Below are 12612 nucleotides of genomic sequence, written 5' to 3'. Positions count from 1 at the left end.
GAACTATAACAAAATTTTCTATTGATTATTTTTGTTCGCAGAAGAAACAACAGATCGAAAACACGCTTATATAACTCGAAAAATTGAGCTTAACTGGTCTCTCTCTCGTTATATGTGTTTTCTGATATTTGGATTTAAATACCCCAACCCCAATCTTATAAAAATTCTGGAACACCATTTAATTCTCCTTTATGAAATAAATTAATTTCTCTAGATATTTCTTCTACTAATTTTTACATTATCTTTTACTACTAGTGAGGAAGAAGAATAAATGTAAAACGCGTTAATTTTAAAAGAAAAAAAAAAAGAATTAACATAAGTTTTTTTTACAACTCTATGTATTTTAAAGTTTTTGATTCCATGGTCATGGTAACTTTCCATTATTTTAAAGTTTAAGTTTTTTTTACAACCCAACAAAGTTTTTGATTCCATGGTCATGGTATATATTTTAGTTTCCATTGAACAAGTCTGGTTCTGTAACTCTCTAGCACGGTTATGGTTTCTCTGTGAATGTGAGACTCCTAAAATTACTAATCGCATATTTTCTGAAAGTAAAAAAAAATCAATGTGTGTTGAAAAGGTCATTTGTCCACAATATAATAAAAATTTGTAAAATCATATATTTTGTAGTTAGGTTATGTATTTAGTTTGAAAATGTGTTAACTTTTTTTATTTTAAATATCTGTGATATTTTGTTTGTTATTAAATCTTATTTTATGTTTCTTACTCTTTTATTTGTATTAATAGACTATTATATAATGTATTAGATGTTTGAAGGTAAAATGAAAAACCACATGAAAGTTGAGAATTTGTATTAAAATTTTATACAAAAAAATATTTTTAATGAACTAACAAAATGCAATGTAACAATAAAAAAATAGATGGTATAGTATCTGAGAGTCTATTTTATGTGTTATGAAAACACATAGTAAATATATTTTACTCATGTTTTGTTCATATTTTACTTATTTTTTGTTAATATCTATTTAACATTTCAAAAAACAAAAAAATGACTAATTTGCTGCCATATATAAATAATCACATTCACACCTATAATTTATATTTATATAGTATATATATATATATATATTTTGGTCAAATATAGTAGAATTTAATGTAAACTATATTTAATGTATCAAACAATCAAATAGTTTTATTATATATATATATTTCAAAATAGGATCTCTCTAAAATTGTCGTATGCAAATAATTACTATCGTAGAATAGTAGTAGTATTCTCCCTGTCCTCAATGCCGTCGAGAATAGCTCAAAGAAGGGCAACATTAGCTGGATTGAAGAGAATATCAACAAGGCTCACTACGATTATTACTATTGGATTTTAGCGATCTTGAGCTTCGTTAATGTCATCTATTACGTTTTCTGTAGTTGGTGTGTTAGATATATATATATATATATATATATATATATATATTTTTTTTTTTTTATATTGTGTATAATAGATTTATTAAAATGTATGTGGGTTACTCGCGGATCTCACGAATTCAAACGGACAGATACAAAAACATTTTGCGGCTCAAAATATTTAAACCTGTTGCAGGATGGTTTAGCGGACAGGTTTGACAGGGTTAACATTTTTATTTAAATTATTTGGTTCATGAAATTTTAGTTTTTGTGGTTTTTATCTGATTTGATAGTTCAAAATTTTATAAAAATCTAACCGATCTATAATTCGGTTACATTCGATACAGGTCCGTCATCATGTCAATCTAAAATTTAGGGTGAAACGATTAATATTTTAAACTTTCATAAATTTGATTAATTTCAGACCAATATAAGTTTGTATTATAAATGTTATACTAAATAAATATATTTACAAATGTAATATCTCAAACAAAAATTTTACCTAGTTAATGCAATAAAACAAAAGATATTCATTTTTTTTTTTCTTTTTCGAGATTGATAGTTTTTTTTCTTTTTTCTTTTTACGCAGCTGTGTACAAGGTATCTGATATAATGAAAAGGGCGAATGAAGTGGTATGAATTGCTTTCTCTTTGTTTTAAATTTTCGTTTCTTTTTTGTTACTTGAAACTAGGATCTAAATCTACATCTATGTGTTTCTCTGATTGTGTAGAAGAGGAAGATGAAGGCTCGTGGGGATCTCCAATGAATGAATGAATTAATTAAGAACAAAATTTTATAAGCTGTACGGGGACATGAAGTTGCTCACCAGCAGAACAAAGTGTCAGCAGTTTTCTTAACCATACCAGACAATAAAAATGATTTGAACTTTGTTATACAAAAAAAAGTTTCTTTCATATATATTCGCTGATAGATTTGATTAAGGAATCATAGTTTCTGCAACTTGTAATGATTTGAACTTTGTTATACAAAAATGGTATTCACATCGAAATATTCTAATCCTGTGAAACAAAAAGAAAAGAGGAGGAGAGAAAATGTCATCTCTATTCACATTAAATAATTGTTGATGCATGCTGGATCATCATCATCTTCATCCTTGGAGCTGAGACGTTATACTGATAAAAGTATCTTCAGGACAAGGGATTGTCAAGCCACCCATCGGATGGTCAAAACCAAACTCTTCTTCGGCTTTACTTAGAAGATCTTGAAATGAAGGTTCGTTCAAGTATGAGACTGGTATAAAGTGTCGACTCTGCTTCTTCTGGCTCTCACCGACGTACACCGCAAGAAACCCTTTTGGTGGTGTCTTTCTTGTTCTTGCTATAGAGCCGCCAAGAACCTTCTTTGCGCTAAAGAGACTTCTCACCAAAGCCATTTTTCTTGTCTGGAAGTTTGATTCTTGAAGCTTGTGAAGAAAGATGTATGGATACAGATGAGAGAGATTCAAGTTCTGGATTGCTTGTAAGTTGATGAGGTTAAAGAATTCGAGTCTTCTGTATATATAGATCTGTGAGAGTGAGTTGATACTTCAAACCTGTCCAAAATCAATTGAAAACAACGTTGTCTACAAGTGTGGGGCTTACATGAACACAGTTTTCTTCACATGGTTCTGTTCTAGCATTTAAAGCAGAGCTATCACAATCTGTACTCACTTAAGACCAAGAGAATAAGATCACATGTACAAGTACATATATGAAGTTTCTCTGTAGTGATTGAATCCACCTAACAAACCCTGTCAGGCTGTCATAGTCGACTGTCTGTAGAACCTTGATCAATACATGTGACCAAGGTTAGCTAGGCCGTAGACGCTTCGTTGAATGATGTTTCTTTTAGAAAAATTGAGATAGGAAAAAGCAAAACCTAAAATACATTAAGAGCATAAACAAGTATTCGAGTTTGCATATGGGAGAGAAAACATTGAATCACCTCCGCGAGGGTAAAACTAGAAATTGCCCTAATAAAAAGGAAAAAAAAATAAATCCGGAATTATAGTTCGGGGTATTGAACCCGACGTGAATCGAACACGCAACCTTCTGATCTGGAGTCAGACGCGCTACCATTGCGCCACGGATCCGGATATAATTACTCACCTTAATTTACAATATATTAGTAGCAGTTGATTTGAGTTTTGTTTGCATGATGAATTCACACCATTACGTACGTCAGTGTATAAACTCTGTTTAGGAATTTATTTGATAATGATTCTCTGATTATGTAGAAGCATGACAAATCTTTTGGATTTTACAATATATAAACACATCATACAAACAAAACTTAGAAAATCTGTCTAGATCTTTTGTTTGATTCCATCGTTCATTGTCACAATACACAAAGAAGAACTGGTATTTACATTGGAAGTTCTATCCACTTGATCAAAATTGAAAGAAAAAATTGTCATCTATCTACAGTAAAAAATAAAGTGTATCTTCGGATGATCAATCATTATCCTTGGATCCGAGAAGTTACTGTAAGGAAAGTATCTTCAGGACAAGGGATCGTCAAACCACCCATCGGATGATCATATCCGAAATCTTCCTCGGATTTACTGAGAAGTGCTTGAAACAATGGCTGGCTCAAGTAAGAGACTGGCACTAAGTATCTCTGCTTCTTCTGGCTCTCTCCTACGTACACTGCAAGAAACCCTTTTGGTGCTGAAGTTGTTTTCCTCGTTCCTGCTAAGGAGCCTCCAAATATATTCTTTGCAACAAAGAGACTTCTCATCATAGCCATTTGTGTCTAAAAAGTCTTGATGTTTGAAGGTTAGGAGTTCTTAGATTGCTTATTGTTGATGGTTATGAAGATGTTGTTCTGTTTTCAGTCCTTATAAATAGTTCAATAAGAGAGGATATTTGAAACATGTGTTCTAGAAAAGTGTGGGGACGTATATGAATTGAGAGTTTCACATGCATCTGTCTGCCTTCTGTCAAATGCTAATCAGTACAAAAAATATTAAAAAGATATATGAAACATTGGGTCAGTTCTGTTCGATCATGTATCGTTGGGTTGTAATGATTTATATACTGTTTCTTGAATTTAAGATAGGGATTGGATCTCTGTGGTCAAAATCCAGCTTCTGATGGCCAAAACCTTCTTCACAACATACTATGGTCAGATGGGGTCAGGTTTCAAACAGCAAGTTTATATCACAATATATTCAAGAACATATCACATGACAAATGCTCTATAGATTGGAAGTTTTCTATGTCCTAGCTAATCTGGTCCCATCTATTGATTATTTTCTTACTGTGTTTACCTGATCAAGGTTCTGCAGACAGACTGTGACATGGTTAGTTAGATGGATTTCATAATATATCAATCAATCTACGTAGAGAAACTTCTTCAATGGCCTTAGCATGTGATCTTGTTCTCTTGGTCCTATGTGAGTGTAGATTGTAATAACTCTGCTTTTAAATGTGAGAACAAAACCATGTGAAAATTTCTTGTCCTTGTATGTCCCTCACTTGTAGACACCATTGTACTCAATTGATTTTAGATAGGTTTCAACTCATTAATTTGATCTATATATATCAGCATCATCAGCCACAAGCAATCCAGATCTTGAAATCGCTCTTTAGTCCTTCCTTTGATCCCATACATATTCAAAAGCTTCAAAAATCAAACCTTGAGACAAGAAAATGGCTTTAGTGAGAAATATCTTCAGTGCAAAGAAGATTCTTGGCGGCTCCTTAGCAAGAACGAGCAAAGCACCAAAAGGGTTTCTTGCGGTGTACGTCGGGGAGAACTAAGAGAAGAAGCAGAGATACTTTGTACCAGTGACAATGTGACATACTTGAACCAGCCTTCATTTCAGTCTCTTCTAAGTAAAGCTAGGCGAAGAAGAGTTTGGTTTTGATCATCCGGCGGCTTGACGATTTGTTGTCCTGAATATACTTTGAACAATGATGACCCTAGATAGGAGGAACAACATTTTTTATTGTAAATATATTGACATTTTTTCAGCTTTCTAACCAAAAGATTTGATCCAAAGATAGAAATTTCGATGTGAAAGAAACAATGTCATCATCAAACATATGCATAATGCATAATCCAGAAAATGATCTGATTACATCCTTAATTTGAAATTATTTTCAAAATATTAGATCTGTCTACAAAAACTGTTCTACAACAATCTTTAGCTCATAGCGGGCTGTTTTCAAAATTATGACTAATGAATACAAATTAGTTGTCAAAGTCTTGAGTGACACCAAATATAATTTTTGAATAAACAAGCCCAAATGGGATAAAACTATGGAATTTTTTTAAAAAAAACATTTCAGTAAGTTTTTCCATACGATTCTCGAATGTAATGATTAATATAGGCAAAATAACTGTCAACTAATTATAATAATTTGTGAAAATAATTGTTACTTTATTCGATTAAACGTGATGATATGTAAATTTAGCATTGACAAAGGCATATAACAAAAAATGGATCGGGAACACATTTTATATAACACCCTGTTTCGCAGTGGAATATTTGTGGTGTAATAACTTGCGTAGGAACTTTATGATGCAGCTTCATTTGAGATATTTCTTCACGTAATAAACGTTTTGCCTCAACATTTCGAATTGTTACGGTACTCATCACTATAGAACCGAAAAAACATACATTGTTATAAATAAACACTTACGACATGTAAAAATATTTAATATAATAGTATGAAATTTACCGGATATAACAACTAGGAAAGCACACTTCTTTGATATTTTCTCCATTGTTTCAGAATTTGAAGATAATAGTGTTTGAACAATTGTGAAAGCAAAAGCTTAATTATGCGAGAGATTAATATAGTAGAAAAGTATCCTAAATAAGAAATATATAATATATTCTAATTAATCTTATTTATGATATTTTTAGTTCCTTTCTATAGAATTAGAAATAGCATGGTCTTAGTAAATAGTATCTTCATAAATTATGAAAGAAACTCACTAATTTAAAAAAACAGGAGACAAAATCTCGAAATTGACTTGAATTATAATCAAATTCTGTCAAATACAGTATAAATAAATTCATAAGAACTGAGCTTTGACCAAATTCACTAGAAATACATAAGTCCAAATTAATAGATTCATGTACACTTTGACTATAAAAGCTAAATTGACAGCTGATTTCCCATCATGCAATAATTTATAGATCGTCTCTTTATTTCCACTCATATTGGAGGAGACATCATGATGGATAACAATTTAATGGGATAATATATAATGGTGAAAGCTTTGAATTTCCTTTTAAATCGGGTTTGGAGTGTAAGCTCGTCCATTGAGATTAGACCAAAGATCTGATAACACACATGACACATGACACATGACATGTTGTATATTGTGAATTTCCCCTCAGTTGCTAGAGTTTTATTTTTATGTCTTTCTTTCTCTCTCTCTCTCAAACGTAACTCAGTTTAACCGGTCTATTATCTCTTGACATAGCTCTGAACAGTCTAGGCTAGCGGATGTGTCTATAATTTCATTTCTTTTACTGGATTGTCTTTTCTTACTAGTTACTCTGTTTTATAATGAAGACAAGAAGCTTTCACTGTGCCCCTGATGATGTGAAATACTTTCATTGTATCTCATCATATCAAATCAACCAACCAACCATATATATGACTTTGTCTCCAACAGGGACCCTCCATTGTACATTATGACTGTGTTAAACTGTTCATCATCATATCAAGATCACAAAGAGAGAGATTAGTCAATTTTAGCCACACAAGTATCTTCTATAGGATTGTCATGTGATCCTATTTCTAGATATGGTTGAGAACAACTTATTTAGTGACAGAGACTCTTTGTTCTGCTGGTGAACAACTTCATGTCCCCACATAAGTTTGTTCTTATAGAAAGATTTGGTAATGTGAGAAATCAATTTCAACCAGAGAAGCTTGAGTTGAGAGAAGAGGACAAAAACATACCAGAGAGATTTCTTATGGAAACATACTTTTAGGAACAAGAGCACATGCCAATATCTAATAGCGTCTGAGAAAACATAACCATATGATACTCTATTCTTGCATGTCCCACGAAACAATTCATAGATCAGTCTATATATACCGACCTCTAACAACATCTTCTTCATATCATCAACAACAAGAAGCATTAATCCAAGTACTTGAGACTAAACAAAATCAATTTTTGGAAGTTTCAGAAAACAAAAATGGCTTTGGTAAGAGGTTTGATGGCTGCAAAGAAGATTCTTGGGGGATCAGTAGGAGGAACGAGGAAAGAAACTGCAGCACCAAAAGGGTTTCTTGCAATGTACGTAGGTGAGAGCCAGAAGAAGAAGCAGAGACACATTGTGCCAGTCTCATACTTGAACCAGCCTTTGTTTCAGGATCTTCTCATAAAGGCTGAAGAAGAGTTCGGATTCAATCATCCGATGGGTGGTTTGACGATCCCTTGCCCTGAAGATACCTTCCTCACTGTAACTTCTCGGATCCAAGGATGATCATCGTATGAGAAATTTTTTTAACATTCTTTTACTGTTAGATTAGATGACAATATTTTTTCATCTTTCTTTAAATTGAAAGATTTGATCTAGATGATAGGTAATATTCCAATGTGTACATACATGCCAAATTTTTGTGTAATAATATCGATGGAATCAAACAATAAGATCCAGAAAGATTTCTCAGATTTGTTTATCTTATGTGTTTATTGAGAATCAGAGAGAATCAATCAATGAAATCATAAAATTAATTACCCAAACCGGGTTTATACGCAGAGACCCGGTTTTTCTTATATTGAGTTATTGGGTATAAAATTGGGCTAATCAATTTGGGTTTCCGGTTAAAGAATGAGTAATAACCGGGTTTACTCAATTCCACAACAAAATCAAACCGTACCCGTTTCTTTTGTCGGTGTTACTAAAAACCGAATCCCATAATGAACAGAAATTCTAATCATAATTCATAATTTTACGATAAATTGAATGAGGATTTGGTAATTTGGTTCTCAACCGAGAATCGTAAACCGAAATTAGAGCCGGTTCGAGTTCATAATATTTTTTTTTTTGTATGCAGCAGAGTTTGTCTGTGAACAAAGCAACCCCTCTCTCTTCCTCAGCAGAGGCTTCTTCGATTTCTGGGAAATCTGTCAGTGAGTTTTTGTCTCTCTCTCTCTCTCTCTCTTGATCTGACTCTCAATTCAATTCAACTACTTCCTTCTGACTCTGGCACGAGTCTTTTGTTTGTTTTCTCCTGGAAACTTCCATTGAGAGAAGAATAAGAAGATGCGAGAAATCTCTCAAGTTTTTTTTTAAACGCATCTCTTTGATCAGATCCTAATCGTGCCGAGGCTGTTGCAGTTCTAATTTCACCTCGTTTTTGACCCCCTGGATCTCGCCTTGAATTGGGTATAATTTAATCAACAATATATAGAGGCGAAGAGCTTGTTTTGGTATTTTAAAAAATTGGCTTCTGGATTTGAATTTTGGATTTTAGGGTTCTTTAGTTTGGGGGAAAGAGCTCGAGTTCGGGCTGGGTGGAAGATGGTGTTCAAATCTAGAGTAAAATGGATTGCGCTTTTTGTGCTAATCTTATCAATGGGATCCCTCATTGTTCATCTTTCCATTACAAAGTCTTCTGGTGTACAGTTGGCGTTTTCTGCTAGAGATAACCTTTGGCAAGATTTTGATTCTTTGTTAGGTTCTCAGGTACTCTATATTTATTTATATATATATATATATATATATATATGAATTTTTGAATTGGATTCAATCTGATACTGCTGCATAATGTCGTTTGCCTTATGTTAATTTGTCTTTACTGTTGCAGGATTTTAGAAATAAGCACTTATGGCGGCCTGTTAAATCGTTGGAGACCTTGCAGCCTTATGCCAATCCAAGAAATACTTATCCTGGTACTGTATCTTACTTTGTTTGCATGCTCAATTTGCATTTATATTACATTATATATCATTAGCTGCTTTGATGTCTGGCATCTTTATTGCTCAACCGTAAGATGTTTACTCTATTATGTATCAAACCATTGAGGAATTATAAAAAGCCATTAGGGATGGTGTATTTTGTGTTCGATATTTGTTAATTTTTCGTGGCACTGTCTTTTTGCAGCGCCCAGTTCGAAAAACAATGGTTTCATTTACGCAAAGATATTTGGTGGATTTGACAAGATAAGATCTTCTGTATGTATCATCACTTGACTCTATAATTTAAGATTCCTCTCTGTATTTTCCGTTCTGCATGTTGATAACGTCTTTGCAATTTTTCTAGATATGTGATCTTGTCACCATATCCAGGCTTTTAAATGCTACTCTTGTCATTCCAGAGCTTCAAGAAAGTCTTCGCTCTAAAGGCATTAGGTACGCCGCCCTAGCTCTATCCAATATCTTTTCTGTTAATGCATGCTTATTTGCCTTTGTATCAGACTCTTCTTTACTCTTGTTTTTCTTTACATGCTGTGCAGCAACAAGTTCAAGAGTTTCTCCTATCTTTATGATGAAGAGCAGTTTATATCCTTTCTTAAAAATGATGTTATAGTTACAAAGACCCTCCCTGAGAGCTTGAAAGCCGCAAGAAAACGGAATGAGTTCCCTCTTTTTAAGCCCAAAAACTCTGCATCACCAAAATTTTACCTCGAGGATGTATTGCCAAAGTTAAAGAAAGCTAATGTTATTGGACTGATCGTCTCTGATGGGGGATGCTTGCAGGTACAGTGTTTTCTCTTTTTCTCCCTTCAGAGTGTTATATCTTTTGTATGCAGTAACTTCTAAATTTATAGAGATCTATGAGTAGACTTTTTTCCTGCTAACTACCATCACTCGTCATATCATGTTTTATGTTTAAGTGTGAGACAAAGCTTTTTAGTTAAACAAGGTGTTTTATTCTCAACAATGTTGTCTTTTTTTCAGTCAACTTTGCCAGCTTCAATGCCTGAACTTCAAAGATTAAGGTGTAGAGTTGCCTTCCATGCCCTCCAGCTTCGTCCAGAAATCCAGGTGCTGGGCAAAAAGATGGTTGACAGGTATTTGTGATACTTGCAATTCAAAACTAAATTGAATAAGGGGACGAATTCAGGAGATAGTTGTGTATTTTGATTAGTAAGGGGGTGAAAGAACACTAGATGCTAAGGATTTGTTTCTTTAATGATGGAGTAACTAGCTGATAAGTGATAACTATAAAAAATATGTATCAGGTGTAACCATTTTTTCGATTTGGGATCTTAAGGTGGATTACTACGTAGCCAAAAATGATTATGCCTATGTGTCGCGGTGTTATCCATCTATCACTAGGTACAGCGCATCCCTGACAGAATTGAGATACGTGATTTCCTTTTTCTAGGTTACGTAAATCAGGTCAACCTTTCCTTGCCTATCACCCTGGCTTAGTGAGGGACAAATTGGCATATCATGGTTGTGCTGAGCTTTTCCAGGTAAAATTTTCCATCCTTCTCCATCTGTATTCTTTGATAGAACAGAGTGTTTATTTCAGCTACATTGTTTTACTGTCTACCTTTTATGCTTGAATTACATGGGGAAGTAGTTTTGATGGTGGAAACAGTTTCTGACTATAATTATCCTTTCAATTCTCAAAGGACATCCACAGTGAACTCATCCAGTATCGGCGGGCTCAGATGATCAAGCAGAAAATTATTTCAGAAGAACTTATTGTAGACTCCCACTTGCGCAGGGACAATGGCTTATGTCCTCTCATGCCAGAAGAGGTACTCAATTTTTCTCTCAAGTTATGCTAAAAATGCTTATATGGGCGTCTTCTTATATTTCATGACCCTTTATATCTGCATTCGTGATATCTCTTGAAAGCTGAAATTGCCTCGAAAACATGTGGCCCCTATGTGCTTGAATTCTTAGAGTGTCTAACGAAGCTAAATATATATATATGCAAAGTTTCTATGCTTACATGTAATACCAATTGGATTATAATGCACCAATTTGATTATTGGCTTACTGCTGTTCTTATGGAACTAAATTGGCTTTATAATTGGTATTGTAATCTTGCAGGTTGGAATTCTTTTGAAAGCATTGGGTTATTCTCAAAAGACGATCATGTATTTAGCTGGTTCTGAAATGTTTGGCGGCCAACGGGTTGTGATCCCTCTGCGTGCTATGTTCCCTAATGTAGTGGATCGGACTACTTTATGCAGCCCAGAAGAGTTATCAGATTTGGTTGGTCCTGAGATACCGCTTCCAGAAAATACATATGAAATGCCTACTCGAAAAAGCGATAAGCAGCTCAAAGAAGAGTGGAACAAGGCAGGTCCTCGGCCTCGACCTCTACCTCCTCCTCCAGACAGACCTATCTACCAGCACGAAAAAGAAGGATGGTATGGTTGGCTTACGGAGAATGACACAGAACCAAGCCCTTCACCAATGGATCTTAGGAATCAAGCACATAGGTTACTGTGGGATGCCCTTGATTTTGTTGTTTCTGTAGAAGCTGATGTGTTCTTCCCCGGTTTCAACAACGATGGTAGTGGGTGGCCAGATTTTTCAAGTTTGGTGATGGGTCAGAGGCTCTATGAAAGGCCCTCTTCACGAACATATAGACTAGACAGGTAAGAAAGGCTATTGTTAATGACTGCATTTAGCTTCTTTCCATCGTTAGGTTAATTGCACACTTGTTATGCGGATAAACTTCTTACTCTTTTGGGTTCATTATTCCGTAAATTGTAGCTGATCATGCATCTTATAGTTCACTAACTTTTGTGGAATCTATATTTTACAAATTCATTAACTATTCACTGGTTTACTCAAACAGGAAAGTTATTCAAGAACTTTTCAACGTTACCCGTGAGGACATGTACCATCCTAACCGTAACTGGACACTTCGTGTGAGGAAACATCTTAACTCAAGTTTGGGTGAAAGTGGGCTTATCAGGCAGTCTATGCTTTCGAAACCCAGGTCGTTTCTCTCGCATCCACTTCCTGAATGCTCATGTAGAACATCGGCCCTTGATGATTCCAGGAAAATACGGAGTGATGATAGCAAATTTCTCTATGGAGGTGAGGATGAATGCCCTAAATGGATTAAATCAGCTGGAGTAGAAAAGAGTAAAACTGATGATGGTGATCAGCCTGATTATGAACATGATCTTCCCACTGAACAGTCAGAAACTGAAGAAGAGTTTGCAAAAAGTAAGGTGGCTTCGGCGTTTGACCAGGATGAAGAATGGGATCCTAATGACTAGCGTGACAACTATGAAAATTCTGCTGTGAGGTGACATTTGATTTTTTTTCCAGATTCTTTCAGGAAAGGCAAA

At 34.3% G+C, this 12612-nt stretch overlaps 4 protein-coding genes and 1 non-coding gene across 8 annotated transcripts in view; 2 read left to right on the top strand and 3 right to left on the bottom strand.

The window, feature by feature from the left end:
* On the bottom strand, positions 2267 to 2835 carry LOC104790820 (auxin-responsive protein SAUR21-like). The gene has a single exon (XM_010516641.2). The coding sequence runs from the start codon at positions 2754 to 2756 to the stop codon at positions 2472 to 2474; it is 285 nt and encodes a 94-aa protein (XP_010514943.1). The 5' UTR covers positions 2757 to 2835; the 3' UTR covers positions 2267 to 2471.
* On the bottom strand, positions 3384 to 3455 carry TRNAW-CCA. Its single transcript has one exon. It is a non-coding gene; the product is annotated as a tRNA-Trp (tRNA).
* Positions 3656 to 4181, bottom strand: LOC104790729 (auxin-responsive protein SAUR21-like). Its single transcript, XM_010516541.1, has one exon. It carries the CDS (start codon positions 4109 to 4111, stop codon positions 3824 to 3826), a length of 288 nt encoding a protein of 95 aa, XP_010514843.1. The 5' UTR covers positions 4112 to 4181; the 3' UTR covers positions 3656 to 3823.
* LOC104790657 (auxin-responsive protein SAUR21-like) lies at positions 7266 to 8011 on the top strand. Its single transcript, XM_010516447.1, has one exon. The coding sequence runs from the start codon at positions 7533 to 7535 to the stop codon at positions 7821 to 7823; it is 291 nt and encodes a 96-aa protein (XP_010514749.1). The 5' UTR covers positions 7266 to 7532; the 3' UTR covers positions 7824 to 8011.
* Positions 8377 to 12612, top strand: part of LOC104790350 — a 5445-nt gene continuing 1209 nt past the window's right edge. The window contains exons 1-12 of one of the 4 annotated variants that reach the window (XM_019244157.1): positions 8377 to 8473; positions 8655 to 8729; positions 8818 to 9029; positions 9151 to 9235; positions 9447 to 9517; positions 9606 to 9694; positions 9799 to 10042; positions 10244 to 10356; positions 10674 to 10764; positions 10927 to 11055; positions 11354 to 11907; positions 12111 to 12607. In XM_019244157.1, the coding sequence (XP_019099702.1) occupies positions 8865 to 9029; positions 9151 to 9235; positions 9447 to 9517; positions 9606 to 9694; positions 9799 to 10042; positions 10244 to 10356; positions 10674 to 10764; positions 10927 to 11055; positions 11354 to 11907; positions 12111 to 12540 (1971 nt within the window). In that variant the 5' untranslated portion in view covers positions 8377 to 8473; positions 8655 to 8729; positions 8818 to 8864 and the 3' untranslated portion in view covers positions 12541 to 12607. Of the gene's footprint in view, positions 9030 to 9150; positions 9236 to 9446; positions 9518 to 9605; positions 9695 to 9798; positions 10043 to 10243; positions 10357 to 10673; positions 10765 to 10926; positions 11056 to 11353; positions 11908 to 12110; positions 12608 to 12612 lie in introns of all 4 variants that reach the window. The other 3 variants (XM_019244158.1, XM_010516122.2, XM_010516194.2) reach the window with 3 other exon arrangements.

The sequence above is a fragment of the Camelina sativa genome, chromosome 1 (assembly GCF_000633955.1).
Source record: "Camelina sativa cultivar DH55 chromosome 1, Cs, whole genome shotgun sequence".
NCBI classification, from domain to species: domain Eukaryota; kingdom Viridiplantae; phylum Streptophyta; class Magnoliopsida; order Brassicales; family Brassicaceae; genus Camelina; species Camelina sativa.
Note: the sequence above shows the minus strand (reverse complement) of the source record. Positions and strands in the feature narration are given on the sequence as shown.

What these genes read in the sequence shown, in the direction of transcription:
- LOC104790820 (XM_010516641.2), bottom strand. Translation starts at nt 2,756, where the DNA reads ATGGCTTTGGTGAGAAGTCTCTTTAGCGCAAAGAAGGTTCTTGGCGGC.
- LOC104790657 (XM_010516447.1), top strand. Translation starts at nt 7,533, where the DNA reads ATGGCTTTGGTAAGAGGTTTGATGGCTGCAAAGAAGATTCTTGGGGGA.
- LOC104790729 (XM_010516541.1), bottom strand. Translation starts at nt 4,111, where the DNA reads ATGGCTATGATGAGAAGTCTCTTTGTTGCAAAGAATATATTTGGAGGC.